At 46.9% G+C, this 27,979-nt stretch overlaps 13 protein-coding genes across 13 annotated transcripts; 7 read left to right on the top strand and 6 right to left on the bottom strand.

Annotated features, from left to right (window-relative positions):
- Positions 1-1,460: 1,460 nt before the first annotated feature.
- AGABI2DRAFT_197915 (hypothetical protein) lies at positions 1,461-3,354 on the bottom strand. The gene is made up of 8 exons (XM_006454530.1): positions 3,280-3,354; positions 3,068-3,232; positions 2,914-3,014; positions 2,852-2,857; positions 2,676-2,797; positions 1,829-2,618; positions 1,706-1,776; positions 1,461-1,655 (listed from the first exon to the last, which is right to left on the bottom strand). The coding sequence occupies exons 1-8, from the start codon at positions 3,341-3,343 to the stop codon at positions 1,592-1,594; spliced, it is 1,383 nt and encodes a 460-aa protein (XP_006454593.1). The 5' UTR covers positions 3,344-3,354; the 3' UTR covers positions 1,461-1,591.
- A 257-nt stretch (positions 3,355-3,611) lies between these two features.
- AGABI2DRAFT_114339 (hypothetical protein) lies at positions 3,612-5,598 on the top strand (the record flags this gene model as incomplete). The annotated part of the gene is made up of 12 exons (XM_006454529.1): positions 3,612-3,707; positions 3,766-3,820; positions 3,869-3,917; positions 3,968-4,009; positions 4,059-4,107; positions 4,157-4,189; positions 4,241-4,255; positions 4,308-4,470; positions 4,528-4,568; positions 4,621-4,814; positions 4,867-5,045; positions 5,102-5,598. The coding sequence occupies 12 exons, from the start codon at positions 3,612-3,614 to the stop codon at positions 5,596-5,598; spliced, it is 1,413 nt and encodes a 470-aa protein (XP_006454592.1).
- A 367-nt stretch (positions 5,599-5,965) lies between these two features.
- AGABI2DRAFT_197910 (hypothetical protein) lies at positions 5,966-7,657 on the bottom strand (the record flags this gene model as incomplete). The annotated part of the gene is made up of 5 exons (XM_006454528.1): positions 5,966-6,080; positions 6,136-6,666; positions 6,719-7,110; positions 7,162-7,488; positions 7,544-7,657. The coding sequence occupies 4 exons, from the start codon at positions 7,655-7,657 to the stop codon at positions 6,171-6,173; spliced, it is 1,329 nt and encodes a 442-aa protein (XP_006454591.1). The 3' UTR covers positions 5,966-6,080; positions 6,136-6,170.
- Positions 7,658-7,827: 170 nt separating this feature from the next.
- On the top strand, positions 7,828-8,779 carry AGABI2DRAFT_182557 (hypothetical protein; the record flags this gene model as incomplete). The annotated part of the gene is made up of 4 exons (XM_006454527.1): positions 7,828-8,001; positions 8,053-8,191; positions 8,250-8,484; positions 8,537-8,779. Exons 1-4 carry the CDS (start codon positions 7,857-7,859, stop codon positions 8,777-8,779), a joined length of 762 nt encoding a protein of 253 aa, XP_006454590.1. The 5' UTR covers positions 7,828-7,856.
- A 513-nt stretch (positions 8,780-9,292) lies between these two features.
- AGABI2DRAFT_114336 (hypothetical protein) lies at positions 9,293-10,380 on the top strand (the record flags this gene model as incomplete). Its single annotated transcript, XM_006454526.1, has 7 exons — positions 9,293-9,456; positions 9,506-9,768; positions 9,828-9,897; positions 9,947-10,025; positions 10,077-10,150; positions 10,207-10,263; positions 10,326-10,380. 7 exons carry the CDS (start codon positions 9,293-9,295, stop codon positions 10,378-10,380), a joined length of 762 nt encoding a protein of 253 aa, XP_006454589.1.
- A 37-nt stretch (positions 10,381-10,417) lies between these two features.
- AGABI2DRAFT_114335 (hypothetical protein) lies at positions 10,418-12,202 on the bottom strand (the record flags this gene model as incomplete). Its single annotated transcript, XM_006454525.1, has 8 exons — positions 10,418-10,479; positions 10,528-10,539; positions 10,592-10,671; positions 10,729-10,760; positions 10,815-11,081; positions 11,117-11,152; positions 11,213-11,223; positions 11,281-12,202. The coding sequence occupies 8 exons, from the start codon at positions 12,200-12,202 to the stop codon at positions 10,418-10,420; spliced, it is 1,422 nt and encodes a 473-aa protein (XP_006454588.1).
- A 568-nt stretch (positions 12,203-12,770) lies between these two features.
- Positions 12,771-14,676, top strand: AGABI2DRAFT_214837 (hypothetical protein). The gene is made up of 7 exons (XM_006454524.1): positions 12,771-13,051; positions 13,102-13,286; positions 13,334-13,410; positions 13,468-13,669; positions 13,721-14,293; positions 14,341-14,429; positions 14,481-14,676. The coding sequence occupies exons 1-7, from the start codon at positions 12,778-12,780 to the stop codon at positions 14,641-14,643; spliced, it is 1,563 nt and encodes a 520-aa protein (XP_006454587.1). The 5' UTR covers positions 12,771-12,777; the 3' UTR covers positions 14,644-14,676.
- On the bottom strand, positions 14,659-16,791 carry AGABI2DRAFT_189841 (hypothetical protein). The gene is made up of 9 exons (XM_006454523.1): positions 16,736-16,791; positions 16,659-16,674; positions 16,541-16,611; positions 16,455-16,493; positions 16,027-16,404; positions 15,839-15,964; positions 15,490-15,777; positions 15,121-15,437; positions 14,659-15,068 (listed from the first exon to the last, which is right to left on the bottom strand). Exons 1-9 carry the CDS (start codon positions 16,758-16,760, stop codon positions 14,865-14,867), a joined length of 1,464 nt encoding a protein of 487 aa, XP_006454586.1. The 5' UTR covers positions 16,761-16,791; the 3' UTR covers positions 14,659-14,864.
- A 1,375-nt stretch (positions 16,792-18,166) lies between these two features.
- On the top strand, positions 18,167-18,779 carry AGABI2DRAFT_189840 (hypothetical protein). The gene is made up of 4 exons (XM_006454522.1): positions 18,167-18,238; positions 18,287-18,358; positions 18,408-18,452; positions 18,501-18,779. The coding sequence occupies exons 1-4, from the start codon at positions 18,215-18,217 to the stop codon at positions 18,594-18,596; spliced, it is 237 nt and encodes a 78-aa protein (XP_006454585.1). The 5' UTR covers positions 18,167-18,214; the 3' UTR covers positions 18,597-18,779.
- On the top strand, positions 18,752-21,389 carry AGABI2DRAFT_189839 (hypothetical protein). The gene is made up of 5 exons (XM_006454521.1): positions 18,752-20,292; positions 20,353-20,937; positions 20,990-21,088; positions 21,138-21,194; positions 21,252-21,389. Exon 1 carries the CDS (start codon positions 18,766-18,768, stop codon positions 19,543-19,545), a length of 780 nt encoding a protein of 259 aa, XP_006454584.1. The 5' UTR covers positions 18,752-18,765; the 3' UTR covers positions 19,546-20,292; positions 20,353-20,937; positions 20,990-21,088; positions 21,138-21,194; positions 21,252-21,389.
- A 300-nt stretch (positions 21,390-21,689) lies between these two features.
- Positions 21,690-22,297, bottom strand: AGABI2DRAFT_189838 (hypothetical protein). The gene is made up of 4 exons (XM_006454520.1): positions 22,158-22,297; positions 22,021-22,102; positions 21,907-21,965; positions 21,690-21,852 (listed from the first exon to the last, which is right to left on the bottom strand). Exons 1-4 carry the CDS (start codon positions 22,290-22,292, stop codon positions 21,796-21,798), a joined length of 333 nt encoding a protein of 110 aa, XP_006454583.1. The 5' UTR covers positions 22,293-22,297; the 3' UTR covers positions 21,690-21,795.
- A 1,024-nt stretch (positions 22,298-23,321) lies between these two features.
- AGABI2DRAFT_189837 (cytochrome P450 C-22 desaturase) lies at positions 23,322-25,420 on the top strand. Its single transcript, XM_006454519.1, has 6 exons — positions 23,322-23,630; positions 23,679-23,792; positions 23,849-23,923; positions 23,975-24,638; positions 24,697-25,016; positions 25,069-25,420. The coding sequence occupies exons 1-6, from the start codon at positions 23,338-23,340 to the stop codon at positions 25,133-25,135; spliced, it is 1,533 nt and encodes a 510-aa protein (XP_006454582.1). The 5' UTR covers positions 23,322-23,337; the 3' UTR covers positions 25,136-25,420.
- On the bottom strand, positions 25,347-27,358 carry AGABI2DRAFT_114327 (hypothetical protein; the record flags this gene model as incomplete). The annotated part of the gene is made up of 10 exons (XM_006454518.1): positions 25,347-25,484; positions 25,534-25,579; positions 25,629-25,852; positions 25,911-26,084; positions 26,135-26,241; positions 26,294-26,589; positions 26,644-26,781; positions 26,834-26,882; positions 26,930-27,065; positions 27,116-27,358. The coding sequence occupies 10 exons, from the start codon at positions 27,356-27,358 to the stop codon at positions 25,347-25,349; spliced, it is 1,551 nt and encodes a 516-aa protein (XP_006454581.1).
- Positions 27,359-27,979: the final 621 nt, after the last annotated feature.

Here is a 27,979-nt window from a genome sequence, read left to right as displayed (position 1 = left end):
GATTGATGGGCCTCTATTTGATTACCTGGTGCGTGTTTCCCAGCCCTTTGACTCCAGTCTGACTGTCCCGATCCACAGGAGGTAATAGCTCGGAAACTCCGAAATTCTACACAACCATTTGGTGGTATCCAGGTTGGTGAGACAGATTATGTACCATTGAGGATCACAAACCCCTCCTTTTCTGTAGCTTGTGCTTTGCGGTGACTTTTGTCAGCTCCCTCCTGTGCCAAGAAAGGATATGAAAGGGATACCCATCCCTGCGGCATTCGCCTTTGAAGCCCAGGCGTGGAATTCCTGTGTGGGCACCCCTATGATGTTGACGAAGGTTTTTCGTCAGAAAGATGAAAGTTGGTAAACCGATATAGTAAAGTAAAGTTCCTGACCCTGCTCTGTCAGCCTTTTCAATGATGCTCAATGAAATGCGCTATGGTCGCATGCAAGAGTCAACAATCCAAATATTCAAGAGTCTATCTCGCTCTGTGCTCTATACCGATGGCATTGGCCCAACCGAGATGTGCGATCATTATCTTCGTATCCTAATTGATTAATCTTAAAGTCTACGGCCAGATATCCAACTAGGATAGAAGTCAATAGTTCTAATAGTAGTCGACTTCGACAGCTTTCCGGTGAGTCAAAGTTCTACGAGGCTCAAGACTCGCCGGGGGTGGATCATCGGGGCCGAGCTATAACTCGGGAGACGATGATCAATGAATTGGATAGATTAGTAGCGCCCCGACTACTCGAGCTCAAAGTTGGTGCCCAGGTAATGCTCATTAAAGTATGTCACATTATCAGCATTCAACAGAACGCATAGCTAATTGATCCAGAATTTGGTGCAAGGGGTCCTTGTGAATGGTTCAGTAGGACAAGTCGTCGGATTTCAGACACCAGCCGAAGCCCAAAATTCGAATACGGAAATTGCAAAAATTGAAAGCGCGAAAGGCGTGAATCGACCTGAGCCCGACGACAATGGCCTGGCCAAAGAGATCTTGAAGAGTACTTGGAGATGGCCCGTCGTCAAGTTCACGAACGAAAAGACACTTGTGGTGACACCTGCTGACTTCACTATTCTTAACGGTGACGGTGAAACCGAGAGGGCAAAAAGGTTGCAATTGCCATTGATCCTAGCATGGGCGCTCAGCGTTCATAAGTCTCAAGGTCAAACACTGGACAGAGTTCGCGTTGATCTAAGAAGGACGTTCGAAAAGGGTCAAGCATATGTTGCGCTATCCAGGGCTACAAACATGGAGCATCTTGAAGTTTTCAACTTCTCCCCCATGCAGTACGCTTGCAATTCGTGTAAATCCTACTTACTCGGTCTCATTTTTTCGATTTAGTGTGATGGCCCATCCTAGGGTTCTTGCATGGTATGGGAAGCGCTCCGAAGCGGACGGCATGGACGAGGATGAGTTTGCTACCTTCAGCCATGACAGCTACTCGATGTAAAAGTCCAGATTATATTACTAGAGCATGGTTTTAGATTTCACGAGAGGGCAGTATCAGTAGTACTTATGAATGGTGTAACGTAATATACATTCTAATCATCTAAAACCTTGAAACTTGATAACGCAAAATAGCCTTGGTAGATGGTTTAAACTATTTCGACAAAATTAGCAGGGAAAATGCCTTCTCTGTTGTTGACCCGACCAGTCCACCTTGACTTTACTTAGTTCTATCATTTATGACGTGAAAAATTGGGACCTACCAATCGTCTGTGCTATTACTTCTTTTAACTATCGCAATGACATCCCCCTTGTTAAACGAAAGATCACCATCCTAGACCATATCCCTTAGGATAGCAAAGGAGGAGAGCTAACAAGGCACTTACTTCAACTGCATCGAAATCGAAGACCGCGATAGCGCGGACTCCCCCTGTGTTTGAGGAAATAGGAGGCCGATGTCTGGGTTCAATAACAGTGCGGCGGTTCGAAAGACCTGCATTATCAGCGAAGGGCGAATCGTCAGCTTCGGGGTCTCCATACAAGGAGTACGATCGAGGCCTTGGTGAAAGCTTAGATTGAAGGGCACCTCCATAGGAAGCTGCGCGGGGACGATGGCCCTGAGAGTTCGAAATGCTACCACTCCCATGAGCATTATCAAAAGGATCATCGAGATCATCCACGAGGGTACCACCCGACGTGGGTCCCGGCGTAAAGTTGCCGGGACCATATGCCGACCGAGGCCGTCCGACACTCGCAAAGTTGTTATCAAACACATTCACACTCTCGGGAGGCGAGGCACTGCTAGAATATTGAGAATCCCTATCGACGCTCCAATGAGAAGGCGGGAAAGACGGTTTCCTCTTTCTCCCATAAGATGTTTGAGCACTTGAAGGCGAACTTGATTGTGAACCTGATGGCGTCGCAAACGCATAAGCCGGCCCCGGTGAACGGGCATAGCCATCATGTACCCATTCTCTTCTAGGCACTCCCGTGCAGGCATCAAGAGTTTTAATGAGTGGGTCGGCCCATGATGGTGGGTCCACTGTTCCGCCGAGCAGCATTTTGACGGTAACAGGAGATCCATAGGCTCGAGCATTTGCGTCTTGCCGTTCAACGATAACGGAACCCTCCACTGAAATGCCGCCAAAGAGACCCCGGGTTTTTGAGTAGCTATACCTGTTTGATCCAGAAATAAACACGAGGACTTGGGTCTCATGTGGATGACATACTTACATAGCTGCAATCTTCCCACCCGAGCTTACTGATCCAATGGCCTCCCCATTTCTGCCAAGTGGTCCGAGGGCGATACTCATATTTCCTCCCAGTGTCAAGGAACCCGCAGCCATGAAAGTCCTCTAGAAAGGATATCTTCATCCCATGCTTGTCATTTAAACAGGAAACCTGCTTACAATCGCCTAGAGTGTGTATGTTAATCAGGAGCCCATCTCATTTATCCAAGTAGGGTACTCACGGCTCGAGTGTTCAGGACGACGAGAAAATCTGTGACCTCCGCACCTGCTTGGCCACCGAAACCGATACCCCCTGTACCTATGGCGCTAGGAGCCGACCACGCTGAACACAGTCATTAGTATAGGGGATGAAGAACCTGTTGGATTCGGACTCACAGCCATCATTCATTTTAGCAATGACCACGCCACTTCCAGCTCTTGCAGAGAGGAGAAACCCAGCCTTAGCGACGGTGAAGATTGCGAAACCCTTAGCATTCTGAAGTACGCTGCGGGGGACGACGCCGTCGAGTCCGTTGTTCCGACTGTCAACGAAAGATCGGACTGGAATGGTGTTGGTATCGTGGACAAGAAAGATACGATGTACGCACGAATTTTTGCAGCCTTTGCACACTCTTTGGACAAGGACTGCGGAAGGGGAGTGTTGAGTTTCATGAGGGTAGACGGGAGAAGGGTACAATTATCTAATTTAGACCATGCTTAGTATCTGAGTCGCCGACTGCGGTCTATTTTTACCCGGAGCGGTGTCGTCGACCAAACGCCCAGAAGTTCTCGTCATGCATCATGCATCATGTGTGGCCTGGTCACAATGCAGCATCGTGACCACCGCCAGCGCGTCTATTCATGCCCTCGACTTCCTGACTCTGCAGTCGCGGTCCGAGTCACCCGCTCCCCATTGTGCTCTTTCACCATTTGACCCGCCATGGAGCTTCTTCGACACAGTTTTTGGATACAAACTTATCTCTTCTGGCACGCGGCTGCACTCGTGACAGCCGAGTATCTTCCTCCCCTGGAACAAGTGCTGTTTTTTTCTAACTTTCAGTTATCAATGCTGATTTTCATCATAACCAAACCAGTCCTTCTATTTCGATTGGAATGCACCGGGTCAACCTTATCCTATACCTGTCACCGGTACGAGCATGCTGAAATCCAGCAGATTTCAAACTCAAAAATACGCAGCTCAATGTGAGGTTATTCATATCACTTGGGGAAGGGGTACCGCGACAGGGTATGGTTTACCTTTTTTGTATGTTGATGATCACGATCAACGCTTCGTAGTCCAAATCCCACTGCACCGTACTATCTTCAGGTATACACCTCGTGCGTGTTGCGTCTTCCTTGTGTTCGTGCTCCATTCACACTTTGATAGAGCTTTTCTTGTTCCATTTGTCATTTCCGTCGGGAATGTATTACAATACGTGTGTCCGCTCATGCTCGAATCTTAACATGGCCTAATATCACTAGTAGGATTGGGCGGTCCCTTTCTCCCCTGGAACCTTGGTAAGTGTTGATAATCCCACTATAGATCCCTAGGCTAAGTCACCTTATCAGTATCAAATATGTATGGTAAGATGCCTGCAGCTATTACACCATAATCTTTTCACATCCTTCTTTGAAGTTTGACAAAAACGGCCATACGGGTGGATGTCAAGATGTATACACCGTGATCCCCAGCAACGGCTCCCCATCGTGCGCGAACGTCACCTTTCCAAGCCCTTTGGACGTAGAGGCTACAGTCGAAAATGGACCTCTGTCACAATTTGGCTGGATCGAACAGGCATGTATTTCGCACATGAGAAAATGTGCTCTAAATTGATAGCCTCAGTGCACCGATATAGCGCTTATGCCACAGAATGGCAAACCACCTTACACGATGACAGTACGCTCGTTGAGCCATTTCATCGAGTCAATCGTGACATGAACCTTTCTAGATTGCCCCATCACTGCACCCTCCGTTCAATATCACAGGTGACGGAACTAAGCCGCTCAATTGGACTGTGAGCCTATCATGGGCCTCGTCATTCTTTGTTAGCGTTGTCGATTCGGCTGGTAGTGTCTGGTCCAATGGACTGCTGCATAGCGCAGCAGGCCGGTCGAACGCCTGTCTTGCTGGTGTGTCTGTCAGGTACGTCCTATTCGCCCGATTAACGTGAGTCTCATAGTAATTTTTTCCCCAGTCCTCACCGCAAGGATGTCGTAGGTATTGCAGTTGGTGCAGGTTTCGGTGGTCTAGGTGTTGGCCTTGTCGTGGGTCTGCTGGGTACCTTAGGTTTCTTTCGCCGTCGTAGCAAGAAAACTGGATCTATGGGCTCCCAAATAGCCCTTCGGGGCTCCCGTCCGAATACGCCCCAAGGAGGTGTGTGTATCCTGCTATTGTCCGTCACTACTCGCTTCTCAATTCAAATTCCACAGGCTTCGCGACCAATTCGTTGCACCACACAACACACTCGGCCAACAATCGCGTAGCGAATGCGCGAAGTGGCTCAGAGTACTATATTGAGCCATTTGTCATGCCTCCGCGATCGGCGACCTCTTCCACACAAGCTGACCCAGTCAGTACCTCTGCGAGCACGCCGCTACTGGCACCTGAGAGCACGACACAAGCAGACGAGCATGGTAGAATGCGAAGTAAAGTTTATGTCGTCCACCATGACAACGGGCGGGCTCCTGTTACCGTATATGCACAAGAGGGTACCTCAGTCGTCGAGCTGCCACCAGGGTATCCAGGAGATGCAACGGAGCCTTCACGGAGTCTCCATTCGTCTGGATACGATGCGCTGGATGAAGGAAGTGCGAGCTCAGCAAGGGCGAGGAGTGAGAATGTCGCAGGCAGGACGGAAGTCTCTAGTCAAACAGCATCTTCTGTTCTACAGCGATCCAGGAGACCGGGTCAGATTCTCAAACCATAGTCACCGGTCTGAGAATAAGTTTCTGGCTTGTAGACTTTTCTCGACCGCTTTCATCTGTGTCCGCGCATTTTTTTCTTTTTCTTTTTCTTTTTCTTCTTTTTCTAACTCAGGGGATATATGCAAGCATAGTGGTACTCATTTTAATGTAGAGGGTTTTAGGGACGATGCCTACGCATTCGGCAATACATAAAATTTCCATACTAGTAGCACTTTCACCAATAGGGACCGCTGTAGCTTTACGACGTGACAGGCACAGGTGCTAGACTAGATTTATGGAAAACACCTATGGGACAAGGCCTCCAACCGGTCAAGTTCACCTTTTGCCACCCAGTAGGTGGAATGTCTATTTCCATTGCCTCAATAGCGTCACTGTTGGTGGTTTCCGGTTCTGAGGATGGCACGGGTTTTATTTGTTTTCCCGACATTGACTGAACTTGCGCCAATCGATCATTCATGGTAGTCATGTCCTGATCTGTCCAATCCTGAAAGAAGCAGTCACAAACTATTTGTATTATATATGCATCGATTAGACATTACCTTCCGCGCTATCTGTTGCCGTTCTGTCACAAATTTCATGGCAATTGCATATCGTGACTCTTGAGAGCAGATGGCTTGAAGGAGGGCCTCTGCGCTAGAGAACTCCAGTATGAGCAGATCACAGATTTCAAAAAAGAAGAGTGCACATACGCCACGTTTTCTCTGGGACGAGCTTCAGTCAAACAATGTCCAAGTGCTTGCATCAAGGACTCAGTGACGTCTCTCCTGAGATGGATGTCCGTCTCGCCCTCGACGTCTGACCAAGTGTCAATCGACCACATCACCCAGCGAGCAAGACACATGTAATATGATGGATCATGCTGAACTTCAGTAGGAATGAGACCTTCGTCGTTGAGATGACCAGATGAAGGTATAGCTGTTACAGGTTCGGGGAGCAAGATAGAAAGAATGCGCGCACAGATTGTGCGGGAAAAATCAATATGTAACATCTGAAGATGTTTGAGTAAAGGACTCCATAACGATATTGAATTTGTCGGAGGCCAGAACTTGTCTCCTGAATCTGTACGTTTTCTTTTTTCACGAAATCAGTACCATGGAAAGGAAGATGGCTTATACAACGCACTTTTTCGACAAAGGCACAAGACCGCCTTTCTCTAAGAGAACATCACATAGGCGTTCCAGCGCCCACATTTCCTTGAAATTTATGTTGTCATCTCCATCAACGATACGTGGTACCCTCGATGTCTCGTCGCCCATGCCCCAACCGACGTCTCCAATACCGATGTTTGCGGCCACTTTAGCCTCAGCTATCCATCGTTCAACGTCTCTCGTGGTGGCAACTATTTCATGCTTAAATCGGGTACGAAGTGAAGCATCGCGGATGACAGCCTTCATCATTAACTTGTATCGCTTTAAAGTAGGCGAGAGCGGGCGTAGAGATGGCGCTCTTTTTTGGGAAGCTGAGACAGGGTTTATCGTCGGGAGGAAATAATTGTGAAGAAGCCATGACATCGACTAAATGCGTGGTTTGAAGGCGATCTCATCGGAGAAAGACCTCATACTGACCTGCCGAGCTGCTTCACGAAGAGTCTCCAGACTCGGGAGGTCCTCATGAGTTGCAGCATGTCGCAACTCTACAAGCCAGGGGGGAAGACCCAACTGAGTTGCTATCGACGCGATTGAGCGTGCATAGGCTCCAAGTTGTAGTGGATCAACAAGTCCATTGACCAGACGAATTATAGCTGAGGCATAACAATGTCTCAAGGACAAATAGTTGAGCGGGGAACCAGATGCGGCGTTTTCTTGCTGCCTGTCTTGTTGGATAGCAACTAACAAAGCTAAGGTGCATTCCAGAGCGTGCGGCAGCGACGTCACAGCTTTCCATGCAGACAACTGTTTTCGTAAGACTTGAAAATCTCGTGACGTCCCTCAGAGCGAATACACGCACGCGATTGACTGCTAATTCTTTTGCTTCTAAATCGTGCTGATCCGTGAATATCAAGGAGCATACATGCTCAAGCTCTGCGGAGGAAGCCCAGGGTACTCGTCGAGGAAGACGCATAATATATACCAAAGCCCGGAAATTTCTTGGCGAATTTCATCAAACGGCAGACCACGTGGAATGATCGCGATCAAATATTTCGATCTGAATGTCTTTACTTAATTTGGTAATACTGTTCAGATGCGTTCCCGTCATACCCAACGGCTCACTTACTGCTTTTACGAACTATACGAAAACGAACGACACCTCACGACAGACAATGCCAAAATTGGGCAACCGTGGAATAATTGCTATCGCAACCATTGGGTTTTATGCACCTGTTGCAATACTAACATTGGTTCTACTTGTCCGGTATGCCTTGCGACGTGATGCAGGGTGGTTGTTCCTTTTCATTTTTTCCCTAGGTATGGTCTCTTCGGTGTTTGTTTGGGAACGTATCTGATGCACTTACAAAGCACGAATGGCCGGTGGCGCGTTATTGGTGGCTGCACGAGCGGAGGGGACAAATGTCGACCTTTTTATTGCGTCATATATTATCGATGCTGCTGCTCTTTCGTTTTTGATGATGTCCACTCTTGGATTCTTAGGAATGGTGTAAGCAATTTAAATTTCATAATCACCCTCCCATACTGATTCAGCTACATGATGTCAGTGGACACAGGACGTTCAGCGAAAATCCTCGAGTCATATACAATCTGAGAACCTTAGGAATCTTGGCACTCGGAGCACTTGCTGTAACAATCACTGGTGGAGTACTGGGAAAGCATGTCGGTTTTGTGCTGCGTCGAGTGGGATCTGGAATCTATGGGGGGATGTATGTCTTCCTGGTTCTAGTCCACTTAGGCGCCTGGACATATCGGTGGCATTTGAAGAGTTACCGACGTAAGGTAAGTAAAATCTCATTTCGAGCTGACGCTATGTCCTAATGATGGGACGCAGCTCATGTGGGGGATTTCAATTGGCCTCATTCCACTGGGTGCGCGTACAGCGTATGCCATCCTTGCTTCATGGTCTTCAGCAGACCTACTAGGAACCCAACCGTCCGACAATCCGGTATTGGCCAGAAGCAATCCTGTCACTGGCCATTTGGCGTTGTATCTCGTTCTATCCCTGGTCATGGAATACCTTGTTGTCCTCATATATCTCTATTCAAGTGTTGTGCTCTCCAGAAGGCACCGTTAGATCATTCCGGGTTCTCAAGTATCCGATTTAAGCTTTTTTATGATGTTCAACAAAATGTATGTACTGATAGATACAAGATAAATGATTTATAAGTCCTTAGACAGATGCACAAGTATGAGCTTGCATGTATGAGCTACATAGTCAAGCCTTTCTCATTCTGCGACTGGAGGCAGATGCAAAAGCAAAGAAAGGCTCCGGCTTAATTGAGGTCAGTTTTGTCTCCCCTGACAACAACATACCCGTCGACCATAGTAAGGTGTCGAGGAGTTACTCTACTCTGAGTGAGCAAAGTCGCGATGCGGGATAGAGATTACCTGAAAACAAAAAGTGCAAATTCAGCTGTCACGTGAAATATTTCACACGCCGTCTAACTGCATGATCGGTACCTCAGACGTCATTAATGATCATTCCTGATCTCTCAATACTTAAAGTACTGGGTACAACACATGAGACATGCTACGCACAATCTGCCGCGTCTTACCTCGCGCATCTATCCCTCGAACCACAGCTACCATGTCCACCATTCACAATACCAACCAAGCTTGCTGCAGTATTCCTCCCGTTCACTCTGATTACCAGCCCAAGGGCAATATAAAATCCGTTGGCTCCTTCAAACGCGTTTATGTTACCGGTAGCGAAAATACGAGCGCACTCGTCTGCGTGTACGACATCTTCGGGTAAGGTTTTCTACTCTCCATGGAATGCCAGGATGCTAGGGTGGATTAGGTTTTTCCCGCAGACTCAACAAGGGGCAGATTCGCTAGCTTCTGCACTGCAGACAACTGTGTATATGCCGGACTTCTTTGAACCGCATCAACCCTACCCAATTGAGAGATTTCCGCCTAAGACCCAGGAAGACAAGGATGAGCTCCAGAAATTTTTTGGTTCAATTGCGAGCCCCTCTGAAAACACCAAGAAGCTCATTTCGTTTGGACAGGCTTTGAGGTCGGAAGGTATCCAAAAGCTCGGTGTGTATGGCATGTGTTGGGGTGAGTGCTCGTGACCTACGACATACATGATATGAATGTCTTCTCGTTCAAACCAATAGGCGGAAAGGTTGCCGTTGTAGCATCTGGAGAGAACACGCCATTCAATGCCGCTGCTGTTGTGCACCCTGCGTGAGTCTTTAGCATTTTAAGTTCATTTGTCCGATGCAAGCCATCATAGAATGCTCTCTCTGGATGATTCTCGCAAATTGAATGTCCCTTTCGCGATCTATATCTCGAAGGACGAGCCACTAGACGAGGTTGGTTTTTGCGCCTAAAATATCATATCAAATTTCACGCATACGGCTTAGTACAACAAAATCGTAGACATGTTGTCCAAGAATGCATTTGCTGACAAGAATGATCACAAGAATTATCCTAACATGTTAGTCTCATCGGAAACAATGATTTCTGTAGATGCTGATCTGTGCTCTGCAAAAGGTTCCATGGCTGGGCTGCTGCGAGAGCTGATCTTACGAAGGAAGATAATAAAAAGGAGTGCGTGTTTTCATCTTCATATAAGAGAACCCATCAAAACGGACATCTCATTCCTCGAACAGGTTTGGGGACGTTTATGGAAGGTTGGCAGAATTCTTTAAGAAAAACTTGGTTTGAGTGTACAATTGCGGGATCGTTATGACCTTCCGCGTGTTCATACATAATCCATCAAATATTCAGAGCAGTCTTCCGCCGCTTTCCAGAGCCAACTTGGGCCTTGAAACCATTGAGCATGTAATAAGCCTGAACATAAGAGACACTTACCAGCTGGATCTCCTGTTGCTCGGATCAGACACCATCTTTATGAAGAGCAATAACTTCAACATACCTATCTCGTGTGTTGTTGTGGTCCATACTCCAATAATCCCTTTTGCACTACAGATGTCACCAATCTGCACGCCATGGAAACTAGATGGATAATCCTAAGTATTACTACTGCCTTTGTTGAATATCTAAGCTGCGCACCTCCACTGAGGGCTATGGTCATAAATGGAGATCTTATACCCGTTATGCATTTAGAATCTGACCCAGAAAACCATTTTAATGCTCACTAATTTCCATCTAGTCGTCCCGTCGTTGGCCATACGGACAAATCCCTCGACTGCAGCCTCATTTCCGTTGTTTCCTCTTGATAAGCCGGAAAAGAATATGAGTGGATGTTGTGCGCTAGCTGAGGGAAGCAACTCCGAAGACGGAAAGAAGCGTATTTCGGCTTGGGGTACAACGTTAAGCTTGACTTCAATTAGTCTGGTTGCTTCACGGAAGCGAGGATCCTCAAAAAAATTGGGGTGCCGAAGGTCGCCTGCGATGTCAGAATACTGTATGGGACAAAATCAACGTGAGCTAATGATACCTTCCGTAGAGTGTTGATTATCTGGAACGTTGAAGGCTGATTGTTATTCAGACCATGTAATCAGTATTACGTTGAATAAGGAATTAAAGACTATACCAAGAAGATCCCTGGTGGTAAAGCAGTACGTGAGCAAATAGCTCTAGGATGGTAAAACACATCCTCACCGATAGTCCATGAAACAAACATATCTCCTCCATGTTCCTGGGGCACTGTTAATAGAGGAATAGTCGACAACGGATACCAATGAACTCCACCTTGCACGCCTGCCCAATCTTGCAAAGAATGTTGCCCTGGTGCGGTATACGCACGAAGCGATTCCAGTTCCAAAGGGGGAGCCACTGGATAGGAGGGTAGATCTCGTATATTGGCCAAAATGACGTTGATGAGGTGCTCTACATGTATCCAATTCACATCCCCGCTTGGATCGAAAGGTCCAAAATCATTCCCAGAACTGTAGTTTCGTAAGTCATAGACAAAGGCACGACTCTCATTGCGTCTGGTAGATTCCTGCTGCATAGTTCTATCGGCCCATGCAGGGTCCATGCAGGACCTGAGGTGGGCCAGCCGATTGAGTATCTCTGGTGAGCAGTCAAAGGCGGTGGTTGTTGACATGACTAGCTCCGACTTATGAAGTACCGTGTCCAGCCATCGCATATTCGCAGAGAAGGGTGTATCGTCAAGCGCAGGAAGGGTCATTGAAACAGCAGATACGAGAATGTCAAGCGCGTCCCTCTTGTCTCCAACCGATACACGAGGCAAGTCTTTCAATTTCATCGTCGCTATGAACTCGGCCTTCATTCTGCGAGTCAATTCTACTCTCCACCTTCCGACTTCAGCATGCACAGTCAGATCGGTGGGTAATTTGACTGCCCGACGTTGGCTTAAGATCAATTGCGGATCGTCGAAAGGATAGGCATGCCAGAGTCGCTGCCAGAGATACTCGTCTTGAGCAAGCTGATATGCGATCCGACATGTCCTAGAAAAAACGGCAACATCTCTTGGGCGACAAAACGTTAGGATGCGATGAGTAAGTTCAAGCGGGATGGTAAATATCAAAAGAGCTTCATCTGGGCACTTGCAAGCCATAGTTGGTGCGAGATGAGATGCCGGATTGAGGGAAAGGGGCTGCCCGCACTGATAATAGCAGCATTTCCCATGCGTGTAATCTCAGTGATGACCGTACACGATTCTCGGCAAGCAGCAGTGACACTTATATATTTTGAAACTTTTAAGACGGCCTTTGGCTTCTTCAATTGGAAGCGAGGCTCGAAGTTTGGAGCTTTGAAGGCAGCTGGAAGTGTAGAGACAGTACGGACGTGAAAGCCTTTTGGGTTGGTCTCTCATCTGCGTGTGAGAAAAGCCGTCCCCGATCGGCGATCAACTGCTTAAGTATCGGTAAGTCGCGCGTCACGGCGCGTAATGGACATAGACTCCCCGATGTTCCTTTAAGTACTGGCTACCTCTGAAACCCACTTTTTAAATCCAAAACCAAGGCGGATTAGGGCAGCGGTTGAGCCCTCTGCTGGAACCCTTTGTGAAGGCGAAGTGCGCGCTCGTAAATCGTGCTTGGGCGGCCTTCTCGTGACCCGTTTGTCACATGCACTGGATGTGCTGTGACGGGCTGTATATTAAGTACCTTTTTCACATTGTTCACGTTCATAATGAGGTATGCGGCATTGTTATTGCTTGCTACCAGCGTATACGCCTTCGAGATACCCTTCTTTGTTCCTGACTTCCTCAAGAATCACGTTTTACCCCCGTCTACGCCAATAGTTGAAGTCAAAGACGACCCTCCACCCACTGTTCCTAGGATAGCGATTGTTGGCGCCGGTGCCGGAGGTAGCTCAGCGGCGTTTTGGATTTCCAAAGCCAAATCCCGCTCTGGCCTAGATGTCGAAGTCGATGTTTACGACCGAAACAACTACATCGGTGGACGTAGGTCATTCAACGGGTCACTGCAGCATTTTCACAAACTTTCTTTCCAGGGTCCACTGTCGTCCATCCTTATAATGATACAACTCTCCCAGAGTTAGAATTGGGGGCGTCTATATTTGTTCGAGCAAACAAGAACCTCTGGCGAGCATCAGAAGAGTTCAATCTGACCCGCCGGGATTTCACAGAGGAGAACTATGTGGTTGGCTTGTGGGATGGTCAGGATGTTAGATTTACGGTAAGGTTCTTTTGTCCATGATGCAAACATGCTTCATCTTGGTATAGTTTGAAGGAGGCTGGTGGGGAACTCTCAAAGTACTTTGGCGTTATGGGATGACATCTCCTAAGCGGGTTCAGGGCATGTATGTCATCCTCAACTTCATTTCCCGGATAATTTCATGGTAATAACGAGTGTTTAGCGTTACCGAGATGCTCAAGACATACGTCGGTTTGTACTCAAAGGATACGCCCAAGTGGAATAACATCACCCGTCTATCTGAAAAGTATGGTTGGACGGAGTTAACTGCAAGTTCCACAATGGAGTACCTTGTTCGAAAGAATGTTTCTCCGCGCTATATTTCTGAACTTGTTGAGGCGGCAACCAGAACCAATTATGGTCAGGTCTGTCAAATTTTTATCTCGCGATTCAACGGTTAGCTGAGAGCAGCCCAGAATGCTGACTATATACATGCATTGGAAGGCATGTGCTCGCTTGCCACAGACGGTGCTGCAGGAATCTCAGGAGGGAACTATCGGATCTTTGAGCAATTCCTCCAACGCTCTGACGCATTTGTTCACTTGAACGCCAACGTCAACAGTATCCTTCCCAGCACAGATTCAAAAAATTGGACAGTTGCTACTTCCAAAGGAACCCAAGACTATGCTGCCGTTATTTTGGCGGCGCCTTTCCATTTCACTGACATTACTGTACCTCATTCAATATCTGAGCAGATTTCCAACCATCCTTACGTGCATCTCCATGTCACTCTGTTGACGACCACTTCAGAATATCCTAACCCGGCATATTTTAATTTACCTTCGTCTTCTAAACCTGCGCGTATGATGCTCACAACTGACGAGGGTGTGCGTCACGGCGGATTAGAACCCGAGTTTAATTCCCTTTCATATCATGGGCTTGTACGCCCCGGCGAGTGGGCGGCCAAAATTTTCTCTAAAAGTCGTATCAGTGATCAGTTGCTTGATAATATTTTCAATGGTCAGGTGAAGTGGGTTTACAGGAAGGAGGTGCGAGTCTTTTCGCCCAGATCAGATTGAGACTGAACATTTATCAGTGGGATTCCTATCCTAAATTGCCACCAATGGAATCTTATCCTCCTGTCAAACTCGGACAGGGTTTCTATTATGTCAACTCTTTCGAGCCGTGCGTTACTCTACTCCCGATATTTGCCTTGCCTTGACTCAGTTCTCTAAGATTCATCTCAACAATGGAGACGGAAACTTTGTCTTCACGCAACATTGTGGATCTGCTCCTCGATGATCTATTCAACGCCAGTATCTGTGGACCTCAGATTACAGATCTTACAAACATTACCACCGCAGATAAGAATGACTATGTATATGGTTGGGACTGTTGAAATCGTGCCTAGTGAGCCAAGCCGCCCTAATAGAATGAATTGATAGTTTGACAGCTAGCACATGTACAATCTGATGGATCCAGTACTCTAATAGAATACGTTCCTAGTGGTATGCAAAGAACCCAATGAGGGCTTATACACTGGTTTTCCTCATGATCCCTTGTATAAAATTATATCCCGAAAATAAGTGAAACATAATCAAGAGACTACGTTCGCCACCGCTAAGACTGGCTTTCCTTTTCATCTTGGTGGGCTTCTTCGACTCCGCCGTCATGTGCGGTGGCATCAGTCGATTCATCATGATCACCTGCAACAACGACCGGAACTTTGTTGTTGGAGTAGGCTTGATCCTTCTCGTAGAAAGTAAATGGAGCGGCCGTAAAGTCCCGCCGCAGCTCAATGTAATCAGTTGCGAATTCGCCATGCTGTTTAAAAGTTGAGCAGGTTGACTCAGAGCGGTATGCAGGAAAAACCTACTTCGACCTCATCCATACCAAGTTCCTCAGCAACGGGACCTGCCCTGAGTCCAAGGCCAGGGATTACATCAATGACCTTAGCTATCAAAGCAGTGACGACGAATGTGTAGCCGACTACGGCCAGGACAAGACAAATTTGCTTGTAGAGCAGAGCGTAATTGTGGTCCATGAAACCGCCTGGCACGGTGGTGTTTACTCCATCAAGGCTGATGATAGTCGAATCGGCAAAGAAACCGTTGAGAATAAGCCCCACAGCGCCACCGATAGCGTGTTCGGAGAACAAATCGAGGGCATCGTCAATCCGGATAAGGTATTTAACTGTAATAAACATTAATTAATTTGTTGTGTTCATGGTATTTCAGTCACTCACTCTTGGTTCCCAGATTGCAAAGAGCACCGGAAAGTACACCGACAACAACCGAAGCCCATGGATTGATATAACCAGAGGAGGGAGTAGCAGCAACAAGACCAGCAATGGTACCCGAACAAAACCCAACCATGGTCCAGCGACGCTCATACCGGTAGTCCATCAAGCACCATACTATGCCGGCAACGGCGGCCATTAACATCGAATTCCATATGGCGAAAACGGCCCGCAAATTTGCACCAAATACACTTGCGCCATTAAATCCTAGCCATCCGAACCAGAGCATGAAAGCTGTCAAGCAATAGGAGTACTCCATTAGTATCGGGCCGGGCGCAAGTAATAATGAACGCACTCCCAAGAGATACCAGCGACACGTTATGAGGTCTGAAGTTCTGGAGTTCTTTTTCTTGACGCTTACCCAGGACCCATGCATAAGCAAGGCCACCGACTCCACTCCCGATCTCGACAGGGGCGCCGCCTATGTCACGACAAGAGAGAGTGAGCTATTATACGACGGTAAGGTATCGAATCAAAATTTACCAGCGAAGTCGAGAACGCCCCATTTCAACGCCCAGCCATTTACACCCCAAACCCAATATGCGATCGGACAGTAAACCAATGTTACCCACCAAAATATGAATATCATCGCTGGTAGTACCCTTCCACGTTCTGCGATCCCACCCACCAGGATTGCCGCGGTCACAGCTGCAAATTCCATCTGGAAAAAGCTGTAAAGAATTGCAGGAATCAAAGGTGATCCCGGTGAAGGCTCTCCGAAAACTCGCATCAGGCCAAAATTTCGTAGATTGCCAATAAACCCATTGCTGGCCGAAGGAGAGAAGGCAAGAGAATATCCCCAAAAATACCATTGGAAGATAACCACTGCGTTGCTAGCGATGACAGCCCATAAGAGGGACACTGGGATGGGGTTAAGCACGATAGCAAGAGGGATGATTCTAAATACATACATGCATTCTTGCGACGAGAGAGGCCGGAGTAAAGAAATCCTGTCGAAGACGTTAGGATGATGTTTTTGGTAAGACAAACAACCTACCCAGTCCTGGGACCATGAAAAAGACCATGATACCCGATACAATAACAAATGACATGTCGCCTCTATCATACCTGCGTTTCATGAGAAGATATCCAAAAGGGAACGGAGAAAATTTTACAGAGGTGCATCGTCTCCTGAAGCCCACGCAAAACCCATCGTTAGAAGAGAGAATTTATGTGACTAGAAACTACGCACTTCTTAGGACATTGTGCGCTTGCATGAGAGGCAAGTGGACGGAATGCAAAGACCAGTGTGAAGGAAGAGGAAAATAGAGCAGTCGAAAACGGAAGATATAAAGGAATGGGGGGTTTTGAATGGTCGATACTTACCACTTCCGGGTTTGTCCAAGATACGAATGGAACGGCGCAGGTTCTTAGACACGAGATAACACTCTCCAGCACATCAAGACAACCGTGTCCATGACATCAAGCTAGTGTTCAAACTCGACAGCAGATATACTCGCCCATTGATTGCCAAATAAATGGTTTTCCTGTAGCATCTGAAGTTTCTCTCCTGAAACATTTATTTGAAAAAAACAAAAAACCATGCAAGTCGAGACCCTTGAAATTTATTTTCGGAGAGGCAGAGATAAGACCATGACCATGACATATCCAACAGAGATAAGTGAAGCTGACGATATCAAACCAACCAGTGTACGGAAGAAACTTTCAATTGATGGTCACGTCACAGCGGAGGATGTCTAATCGAGCCAATCGCGTCGCGCACCTAGCTGACATGTGGCTGTGTCGAAAGATAAGGGTTGTCGGAGAATCGATCACAGCAATGGTGCTTGATTCCACGGTTCGCTGATCAGCATCTACTGGTCGATGCTGGCCGTCGTGTTAAACCAGCTGTAATCATGCGGAGTATGTGGGAGCAGGTGGGAGCTTGTTGGGAGCTTTTTGCCGTCCGTGTGCTTATTTTTAGTACACGAGACGGGACAATTTGATCGGCCGATCATTCCGCTAGCTTTTAAGGAAGCGATGAAGCTTTATTAAGTACCTTATCAGAGAACTTTACCGCTAACAATCAGCAACATGAATGGATGATGCACTTGCAAGTACGTATCTCGAAGTTTGCGAATAATCATTATAGTGGCCACTGTGCCTCTGTACCGCTGCGCACCCCTCGTTTCGGAAGAGGCGCTGCCAAAGCGAAAGGGTGATTGATTGATGTACTACGTATCGGTATACAGCTTTTTTTAAATCATTTAGGCTCATGAAAATAAGGTACTTACGGTTTATAGTATAAACAAGCATCGCCCAAAAACCGAGCATAAAGTAAAACCGTACCAAGTATATTCTTTACGTTGACGTGGATCTTAGTACAGGACTGCTGCATTCGGAAGGCAAACGCTCCACAAGAAGACGTCTGTTATCCTGATGTTAACGCAGGCCGTTCTCTAGATTATATGATTCCTATGTCCGAGATGTGATTCCCAGTTCAAATTTCACACAAGGTTGTGTATTGGTAGAGGGATAAGACTTGAGTATCCATTCATGTCGGAGTTCGGGAGAAATCCTCGTGAGAGGGAAGAAGACATGCGCGGTCTTTTTGAAGTGCACGCCACTGCGTGGAGTATATAAGTACTCCAGTACTGCAGGAGTATCTTCCAAGCGAGTTCCACACAAAACCTCTCCAACCAATTTCACGCTTGACTTTTTTGCCATTGTGATGCCTTCCTTCAGCGAAACCACCGTAAGTGCTTCAAAAAAGGTCATACGCGCGGATAAATCACCATGATAGATGCCTCATTCGCGCCCTGAATTCCTCTCGATGCAGTCCCGCAGAAATCGCGCCACTCATAACCTTCATTCCGTAAGTGTCAAAGGACTATCGCTGACGTCATATCGATGACACCTGGCAGAAATCCACACACGATGATAAGGAAAAAGCCCAAGCAAATGAAGAGGTGACCCACCTCCAGTGACTATTGGAGTGACCTAACGAGATACTGCAGAGTACCAAGAGCAAGATAATGACCAACATGATAAACAACGCCAAGGTGGCATCACTTCACGCGCCACCCGCCCAGTGCCGATACGTATATCAGTAATGGAAGGTAGTAACTGGGGCATTTTAGATTGAACAGCGAGACTATGAGTGAGGGCATTGTGAACTACATTCGACGCAAGAGGAGGGAGAGGAACAAACAAACGTCAATATCGTAATAATTCCATGTGCTTTTGTTGAAATTCAAACTCCTTGAAATTGCTCTCAATGCAATGGCATTACCCCCTATTTTCTACCACATCTTTCGCCACCCACTACCTTATTCTCCTGCCCTACAGCTTCAAGAAAAGGTTCATGAACTACAGTTAGCTCTCCGACGAGTGAATTCCCATAAAGACATCCTTCTCCTTCTCCAACACCGCCCAGTATATACCGCGGGTCGCCGTCAGACTGCTTCGACCGTTCAGTATGATCTCCAGCGCCTGACGAAGATGGGTGCAGACTTCGTATTATCATCGCGAGGTGGTCAACTCACCTACCACGGGCCTGGCCAAATTGTTGGATACCCCTTGATAGACCTTTCCCGTTATGCGCCCGTTATGGGCGCCAGAGACTATGTCTGTCGAATGCAGAAGATGATCGAGCAACATCTAAAAGAAAATCATGGATTGACACCAATTTCATCGGAACATACGGGCGTTTTCCTCGACCCTGTGACAAAGATAGCTAGCATCGGCGTCCAAATCCGACACCGTCTGACTTCGCATGGATTTGCGTTCAACGTCAACCAGGAGCCACACTCCTGGTTTGACCAAATCATTGCGTGTGGATTGAACAATGTTAAAGCTGGGAGCATCGAAGAATCCATCAATTGTAAAATCAGCATGGATGATGAGCTGGAAAGGGTGGTTAGAAGTTTCGGCCGTGCTTATGGAAGAGAGATGGTAATGCTTGAACCTCATAAGGAAGGGGAAATGGGACAAGCGATTTCAGCGATGGAGGTGGAAGCATCACTTAGGGGCCCATGGCCTAAGCAACCCATACTAGACTAATATAGATGTATATATACCCTGTTCGGTGTATGTCTGAACTTATACTCCACCTGTGACAAATGCGCTTTCTTGTCCTGGGCGCTACAGGGCCATGTGGTATTCTCCTGGTTCGAGGGCTACTACTCAAATATCCTTCTGATCCTGTCATCATCTACGCACGAAGTCCCCACAAATTACCACCCGATATCAACAGCACAACCCATCCAACTCTCACCATTATCAAAGGTGATCTCACCGATCAAGACTCTATCGACAGGGCTCTAGAGGGCGTCGATGTCGTCCTTTCAGCCCTCGGTCCTGTTTTTGGGCAGCCAAATGATACCCCACTAGCTAAGGGCTATCAGCTCTTGATTGAACTCATGGGGAAACGCGGCATCAAGCGCCTCATCGTCCTTGGAGCAACATCTATCGTTGACCCAGCGGACAAATATAGTTTTGCGTATTCCTGCATGATAAATGTCGTCAAAGCGGGGGCAAAATCGGCGTATAAAGACTTTGTTGCTATTGGAAACACCATTCGCCGGCAAGGCTATGATTTGGACTGGACGATAGTTCGGGTCCCTATCTTGACAAACTCGGATGGTGATAACCAAACTATAGTAGTGGGCTATGTAGGCGACGGCAAGGTTGGTCTGAGCCTCCCTCGTAAAGCCTTCGCAACATTCGTCATTGGAGAGATCGAAAAGAGAGAGTGGGTTAGAAAGGCGCCGCTCATAACTGCATAAACTGGAAGACCTGGGCGTTTCAGTGAGTAACAATTAATGACTCTGCAGTGCACAGGATGTTGTCATAACCCATATCTATTAGTGGATCCCCGTTATATATTAATATGAATATATGCTCGAAGAATGCAGTTGCTGCTTCCGATGGGCACGTCTATATCCACCAATGGTCTTCACAAACTTCACACGTCCCAATCTGCCAGCTTCAATAAATCCTCCCATCTAAACTCATCGGGCTGCTCATGGAAGATTTTCAATAGCTTCTCTCCTTCGCCTCCTCCATCTCCCCATAGATAAAATTTCTGGATAGCCATTGAAAGTCGTTGTGCATCCTCCTGGCTCAACATGAATTTTCCACTGTTGGACCTCGGCGTAATTTCTCCACGTAACAAGACTTGACTATGGGTAGAAGCAAGATCAGTATAGTTCGTGAGTACTAGATACGGAGTCGCGAATGTATTCCGCAGTTTGTATTCTTCCAGTGGCGTAAACAAAATCGTCGAGAGTTTCGGATTCGGATTCTCAGACGTAGGAACTTTTGCAAACGGGTCGGCAGTTGGTACCGGGGGTGCACCATGAAAGTCCCACTGCAGGAAGTAAAATTCATATGCGTCTTCGTTTCCCCCTGTAATGGACGGTGCTTGTACACTATTTCGTGGGCGGCGAATGGGTATGACGAACGTGGGATATTTTTCTGCGACAGTTGACATCTTGTTATATAGACTCAGAGGAATGGAAGCTGACAGGTATCCCCGACCAGTCCCCCCTGACCGCGACATGTGGAAGCCATTCCATAGATGAGCGATTTGTTCTGAGGTGTGGTGCGTCGATAATACTTGTGTGAAGTTGAGGATACTAGAAAGCGGCTAGAGGAAGTCCGGTCGACGTCAGCTAAGACTGAGGTGGAATTTTGCCATACTTTGACTGGTGAGCTGTCCTTGCGTGATTTATCCAACAGAGGTGCTGATGAAGACCTTGACGTAGACTTGTCAGTTGAGTCTTCCTGTTCAACGACATGAATGGCCATTTGCTCCTCTCGTTCCTGCCGTCGCCGTCGTATTTCCTCTTTCTGTGATTTCATTGCCATTTCCTTGAGTTCATTTATACTCAGACCCTTTCTGCAGGGTATCAAAGGAAAAGAGTGTGCAGGCAGAGATTTTCAATCATTTTGTAACAAGACAGGATAGCAGAACTGAAGTAACTCACTCAGCTGCCAATTGGCGCATTTTTTCCGCGTACTTGGATGCATAGTCGACGGTATAATGACGGGCAACAAGACTGCCGCCACTGTATGAGCTGTTGGACACGCTTAATCTGTGTACACAAGGACGAAAGCTATGCCTAGTGTGCGCAGCAATGGAACGAAACATTCGTAGCGTCGAAAGAGCGCTCCCGCGTTCGTAAGTTAACGACTTAGACATATTATTTATACTTGTTTATTCCGACATAGTGATCTCTCGTACATCGTAGTAGAAGAACTTTATCTCGCTATAATGGCAATGGCGGTTATATGCATACAGGTTTCAATCTATTTCTCCAGGTCTTCTTTAACATCCTGTTTGGCTTTGGACGCACGTTCCCCGGCCTAATGCATAGCCGTCAGGAAAAACCGGTAGGACGTACAACAAGATGGACATACACTATGAGCCTTCTCCTTTAAGGAGTCTTTGGTCTGCTCAGCCTCACTTTGTGCTCCCTCTGATGAAGACTAGCATTGGTCCACGGATCTACGAATGGAAGAAACAAAACGGACCTAGTTTCTCCTTCCCAGCAGTAGTTATCTTTTCGCCCTGCTCAATCGCGGAAGCCAGTCCCTTGCCCACTTTCTTGTTGACCTTGTTGCAGAAAATGCATCTGATACATTTGAACATGAACTTGTTTTGAACCTACCTTTTGTCCCATTTCCCGGACTTTCTCTCCTACACTTTCTCGGACAGTGGGGCTACCGTAGAAACCCCTGTGTATGACGCGAACAGCCGGTCTAGTAGCGTTGGCACGAGATGAGGAAATAGCGAATGAAAGCATGGTTGAGAGGTGAAAAGACTACTAACCTGAAGATATTAAGTTGATTAGATGTGCTATGACGTCGGTGAGGAGCTTCACCAAGTTACCTCATTTGCTGGTGCTATTCGATCGTATAGTATACTCTCCAATGGCTACTCCAAGGACTTTTTCGGCAGATGAGAGACAAGTTCTATTTTTTATTGCCATCAGTTTGGAAGACAATCCAGCATGGATGGCTTGCTTCGACGGTTCGCCCTAAGTATATGCCAATTCAACTTATAATTGTTGCAAGGCAGAAGGTTCCTCACCGCGCTACCATCTATTTCTCTTTCGAATGCCATGAATGTCGATGCTGGTGAAGATGCAAACGATAAGTGGGATATACCAGGAGCAAAGCAATGAACACTATGTATCTCGCTGACTTGGTATCGATAAGTAAAGCCATATAGATCTCACAATAAGTAGATGTAAACGCGACACTAACAGCACCGTGTTATATACTTACCAAAAAGCTGAATACATCTAGTGGCTAATTTGACCTGCTTGACGAGATATACTTAGTCGCGAATTGAAGCTTAACTGACATTTTAATCCCACGCAGGTTGACGGTTCATTGAGGCGAAATGCGTGTATATGGGGAAGTCGGGAGTTCAAATTTCAATATTGAAGCTAATTATTAAGTTAGAATTCAACCTGAGAATCATTGACTCATACCCCTATAAATGACAGTCGGTTGGCCGGCTATCCGCTCGAGCTCCTTCGTATCAGGTCACGTTAGCTCGAATTTTTCTGTTGATTCAATTTCAGTCTTTGGGCCCAGAACGCCAGTAACCAGCCTATGGCCAATTAGGGTGCATAACGCACGTCAAGCCGGTCTCCATTCCCACCTCTACCTACTTAAGTAAGAAAATGCATCAAAAAATGCATCAACAAATGCATCAATAACGTGAAAGTCCCACGCCGATGACTGGCTAAGGAAAAGAAAGTGGTGTCATTCTGGAAATTTAAGAAGCTGAACAAGTTCAGCTCGTTTTTGAGTAGACCTCCGTTGCCTCATACCATCATCATGGTCCTTGACGTTCACGCTGCCTTAAACGTCCTCCACAATGCCTCATATTCTTACGCTCCTCCCGCTGTTCAAGGCAGTACACTGACCTGGTTCTACACAACATTTGGGATCATCGGAGGACTACTCGCACTTGAACAAGCAGTCTACCGGTATAAAAAGCGTCATCTTCCTGGCGATAGCTGGACAATACCTGTTATTGGACGCTTTGCTGATTCTATGTCTCCTACCATGGAGGGATACCAGAAACAGTGGGATTCAGGACCACTGAGCGTTGTCAGTGTTTTCAACATGTGAGTCTCTACCCTATCATTCTCGGTATTACCTATGTGATGTGGCAGTTTCATCGTGATGGCCTCCTCGAACCAATACGCGCGCAAAATTCTCAACTCGCCCATGTATGCCGAGCCTGCCCTAGTCCACTCTGGCAAATTGGTTATAGGGTCGGACAACTGGTGAGGGCATCATATTGTATCGCTATTTTGTTGAATGTCTTAAATTCGCATATCAGGGTTTTTTTGACTGGAAAAGACCATGTAGATTACCGCAAGGTCCTCAACTTACTTTTCACTCGCAAAGCACTCGGGTATGTTACCAAAATTTTTTTTGAGTAAGACCCCTATTCACACAAACGAAGTATCTATCTAGGTCTCCAAGACAGTGTTGCTCGCAAACATTACACCAAATGGCTTGACGAAGCTGCTGCCGACCCCTCAGCCAAGCCGATCATGATGACGGCCCGTCAAGCCAACATGGAGACATCACTTCGTGTTTTTTGTGGATATTATATTCCCGAAAATACTGTCGAAGAAATCAACGACAAATACTGGCGCATTACTCAGTCCCTTGAACTCGTCAACTTCCCCCTTCCTCTTCCCGGAACCAAGGTTTACAAAGCCATCCAGGCTCGCAAATTTGTCATGCACTGGTTAGAGTTTGCCGCTTCTAAGAGTAAACTCGCCATGGCTGAGGGTGGCACACCTGAGTGTATGATGGATGAATGGGTTTCGATCATGGCTGAACCGGGGTACAAGGGAAGGAAGGATTTCAGTAATTATGAGATGGCGCAAGTCGTATTCTCGTTTCTCTTCGCTTCTCAAGATGCCATGAGTAGCGGTGTAATTTACGGCTTCCAGCACCTTGCCGATCATCCGGATATTCTTGAAAAAGTCAGGCAAGAACAGGAACGCGTTCGAATGGGTAATTACGAAGACCCGTTGACGCTCGAGATGTTGGATGAAATGGTTTATCTTCAAGCCGTAGTAAAAGAGAGTCTACGTATCAAGCCCCCTGTCACAATGGTTTGTCGTCATGAGGTCGATCATTCTCTTTATGGTAACCTTGTTTCCTTTTCTGCAGGTTCCCTATAAGTGCAAGAAACCTTTCCCGATCAACGAAAATTATACCGTTCCGGTTGGCAGCATGGTCATTCCATCCTTCTACAATTCCCTTCACGACTCAGAAATCTACCCTGAACCGGAGAAGTTTCACCCTGAACGTTGGCTCGACTCGAAAGGCTCAGCCAATTCAAATTCCCAGAACTACCTTGTCTTCGGCAGTGGTCCTCACAAATGTATTGGACTCGAGTATGCTCAGATGACCATTGCCCTCATGTTGGCTAATGCCGCTGTTTTAATGAACTTTGAGCACGAAATCACGCCAAGAAGCGGCGAAGTTGAGTACGTGGCGACCCGTTCTTTTTGGTTTGCTCCCATCTGAAACCCTTGACAGGATTATTGCAACTCTCTTCCCAAAAGACGGCTGCCGCCTGAGGCTTTCTCCTCGTGCGCAAGCATGAGTCAAGGGAAAGTAGTGGCAGCTTCACCATAACCGTTTAATATTTATGTACATACCCTTTAATTACTCCCTGTCATTGGAAAGATACCTGCTTTTTTCACCTCATTTATTTGTTCATCTATAAAAACTGTAAATATTTTTTTTATTTAGGTAAGGGTGTTCGTAGTAATTATTGAATCGGATGCTAGATAAAGTAGAAATTCTATCTCAATTCACAACTTGTGAACGACCAAAGGTAGAGAACTTGTGCTTTGACCTTTGATGCGTGGACGGATCACAAAACTTTGGAAGGCCTCAATCTCGTGTTCACAAGTAAAGGAAAAATGTTGAAGGAGGGTGACCATCAAAATCTGCACATAATCAACCTCCCAAAGAGACGAATTAATGGCATAAACTTACCTTGACCTCGGCCATTGCGAAAGCTTTGCCTATGCATGCACGAGGACTATGCACCACAGGTTAATCAAATAGGTTAGCAGATGTTTGAGTCTTACCCTTCGCTGAATGTTAAAAGTTCGTGTTTGTGGCGTAATTGACTCTTCTTCCGTTCTAACCAACGCTCAGGACGAAAAATGTCGGCGTCGGAGCCCCAGACCTCAGGGTCGCGATGAACAATGTTGAGGGGTATTACAAGGAGCGTGCCCTTGGGTATGACAATTTGAGTATCTTCTGTGCCTGGTATCGGCTCATCGAGTGGTATATTGACAGTTTCCGATGCCTGAGCAGACTCGGTTGGTACGATATTCAGAGGCTTGTCTGGAAAATGGAGATCATACCTCGTGGTGGTTTTCCATGATGGCGGGATGAAGGCGGAGCGTTTCTTTGAGAGCACTTTCGAGAAGAGGACACTTATCATTGATGACATCGATAGAATGGCATTGTATTTGTTGGACTTCCTCCCGCATATCATGTTGAATTTGAGGATGGCAAGCAAGCTCATAGAGCATCCACTGGAAATGTGTTCATTACCGCGCGCAAAAAATATCTGATGTTGACCTACCGCGACAATGGCAGAGATAGTTTCATACCCAGCGGAAATGACCGTCCGCATTTGAGCAATTACGTCACCTTTACCGGCGGGTGTGGCTGCAGCAGCATCGGCTTTCACTATTTTCTCAGTAGTCAATAGTTGTCTCGAGCCTCCATCCGTTCAACTTACGCATAAAGGCTATCATGGTACGACCCTCATGGTCGCCCACAGCTTTCGCGTCATGCCACATCCTCGATCCGATAGAGCCAAGCTCCTGTTTCGTCCGCCTTATCATCTCGCCTTTCTTCCCGATATTGAGGATTGGCGGGAAAAGCCAAAAAAGAGCTCGCATATAGAATGATGACTTGTTATTCTCGTTGTTGGTAAGACCATCAAGGACTTCGGCAAGAAAGTTTGGCCTTAATTCTTCCTGAGAGAGAAAATTGAAATCATAAGTAAAGGCGGCACGACCGATGGTGTCGAGTCTGTTCAACTCTGTGTGAATGAAACTACAAGAAAGATTTCCGCATAAAACTCACGCAAAACGTCCAGCCCAGCTTGTGATCTCTATTTCAGCCGTATCTGCGTGTTGTCGATCCAGAATTTTCATCCACTGAGAAACCAATTTGGCCGAAGTTTCGAATAGGATTGGGGATAGAGAGCGAACTGCTTGTGGGCTGCAGGAAATTGTGTGAGACTAGTCGGGGAATCTCACTAATTTCAGGGTACCTAAGTGCAGGCGCTAGCAGACGCCTCTGGCGCTCGTGTGCATCTCTTCCTGTATCATCTTTAGTAGAGAGAAGCGTGAATTATTGCATCACATACCTTCGACCCAAAGGATACCTTCACCAAGGGTTGCTTTAAACCAAGCACGAACGCCTCTTGCTTTCGGAAACAAGTAAGCATTTTCGGTAAGGATGAAGGATATTGCCCTATGGTCTGTGATCGAGACGACTTGATGCTAGGTGCAATGAGCACTGCGTCAACGGTTGGAATGGATAGCACACATACACCAAAGGCACCTCGAAACTTGACAATCGTGCCGTATCGTTTGTGCCAGCGAGCATAGGGTTGGCCCGGGGTACTACTGTAAAGTTTCCACTCTTCACCCCAAAGCAGAGACGGCGCTTTAGGTCCAGGCAGACGGTCGAGGAGGCGCCGCGACAATACCAAGTAGTAAACGAAATGAACGAAGAACACAAGCGCAACGCCAGACGAGAACAAGAGAAAGAGATTAAAGCGTAAGAAAGACATTGCAGCTGTACAGCAGATGGAGGAAGGTAAGCGCAGGTCTTTATACGTTTATAAAACTCGGCGGATTTGAATGACAACGACCCACTGCTATAGAAGGGCAGGTTATTGGAGCTGGCCGCGTCTGAAACGAGATAGTGGATGTGTGGCGGCGCCTTGAGCCCCTATTTGAGGAAAAATTTGGCATCGAAAGCCGGTGGCGTGGCGTCGAGAGTACACACACAATCCGTTGGATCCAAATTGACCTGCTAAACAGATTAGGTACCTGATGATTACGCATCCTCGCCCGCCCCGCGGTTAAAGGAGTCCGATACGCGTGATCTATGTTGCATCCAAATGCCACTCGTCAAATTCCGGTGTGCAGGTCATTTATTTCACCTGAAAGTCCCTGTTGAAGAAGTTGGAGATGTTAGCGAGCTCCAAACTAATGACGGAGACGTGTGCAAAGAGTAAGTAACAACACTTGCCCACGTCCATCTCAACCGCAAGTTGGCACTTACTTGAAATGAACTGGGCAGATTATAGCAGACCATGGCATTTAAAACTAGCCTGGATCTCGCTGGTACGTCCGATCCCCATCAACCGGGCCTTCAAACAAAATATGGGGTGCAGATTCAAAGATCA

This window comes from Agaricus bisporus (assembly GCF_000300575.1).
Source record: "Agaricus bisporus var. bisporus H97 unplaced genomic scaffold AGABI2scaffold_1, whole genome shotgun sequence".
NCBI classification, from domain to species: Eukaryota; Fungi; Basidiomycota; class Agaricomycetes; order Agaricales; family Agaricaceae; genus Agaricus; species Agaricus bisporus.
This window is presented reverse-complemented; position numbering and strand designations above follow the sequence as displayed.

Coding starts and splice junctions, on each gene's coding strand:
- AGABI2DRAFT_197915 (XM_006454530.1), bottom strand. CDS start 3,343: ATGAAACTCAACACTCCCCTTCCGCAGTCCTTGTCCAAAGAGTGTGCA. Junction 3,233..3,279: donor TGCAAAGGCTGCAAAAATTC/GTGCGTACATCG, acceptor ACACCATTCCAG/TCCGATCTTTCGTTGACAGT. Junction 3,015..3,067: donor TGCTAAAATGAATGATGGCT/GTGAGTCCGAAT, acceptor GACTGTGTTCAG/CGTGGTCGGCTCCTAGCGCC.
- AGABI2DRAFT_214837 (XM_006454524.1), top strand. CDS start 12,778: ATGAGGTATGCGGCATTGTTATTGCTTGCTACCAGCGTATACGCCTTC. Junction 13,052..13,101: donor AAACAACTACATCGGTGGAC/GTAGGTCATTCA, acceptor CTTTCTTTCCAG/GGTCCACTGTCGTCCATCCT. Junction 13,411..13,467: donor CCTAAGCGGGTTCAGGGCAT/GTATGTCATCCT, acceptor ACGAGTGTTTAG/CGTTACCGAGATGCTCAAGA.
- AGABI2DRAFT_189841 (XM_006454523.1), bottom strand. CDS start 16,760: ATGCAAGCGCACAATGTCCTAAGAA. Junction 16,494..16,540: donor TTTCATGGTCCCAGGACTGG/GTAGGTTGTTTG, acceptor CGTCTTCGACAG/GATTTCTTTACTCCGGCCTC. Junction 15,965..16,026: donor GGGCGTTCTCGACTTCGCTG/GTAAATTTTGAT, acceptor GTCGTGACATAG/GCGGCGCCCCTGTCGAGATC.
- AGABI2DRAFT_189840 (XM_006454522.1), top strand. CDS start 18,215: ATGCCTTCCTTCAGCGAAACCACC. Junction 18,359..18,407: donor CCACTCATAACCTTCATTCC/GTAAGTGTCAAA, acceptor GACACCTGGCAG/AAATCCACACACGATGATAA. Junction 18,453..18,500: donor AAGCCCAAGCAAATGAAGAG/GTGACCCACCTC, acceptor GAGATACTGCAG/AGTACCAAGAGCAAGATAAT.
- AGABI2DRAFT_189839 (XM_006454521.1), top strand. CDS start 18,766: ATGGCATTACCCCCTATTTTCTACCACATCTTTCGCCACCCACTACCT.
- AGABI2DRAFT_189838 (XM_006454520.1), bottom strand. CDS start 22,292: ATGCTTTCATTCGCTATTTCCTCATCTCGTGCCAACGCTACTAGACCG. Junction 22,103..22,157: donor TCCGGGAAATGGGACAAAAG/GTAGGTTCAAAA, acceptor TTCTGCAACAAG/GTCAACAAGAAAGTGGGCAA. Junction 21,853..21,906: donor TAAAGGAGAAGGCTCATAGT/GTATGTCCATCT, acceptor GCTATGCATTAG/GCCGGGGAACGTGCGTCCAA.
- AGABI2DRAFT_189837 (XM_006454519.1), top strand. CDS start 23,338: ATGGTCCTTGACGTTCACGCTGCCTTAAACGTCCTCCACAATGCCTCA. Junction 23,631..23,678: donor GTTGTCAGTGTTTTCAACAT/GTGAGTCTCTAC, acceptor GTGATGTGGCAG/TTTCATCGTGATGGCCTCCT. Junction 23,924..23,974: donor TTCACTCGCAAAGCACTCGG/GTATGTTACCAA, acceptor ACACAAACGAAG/TATCTATCTAGGTCTCCAAG.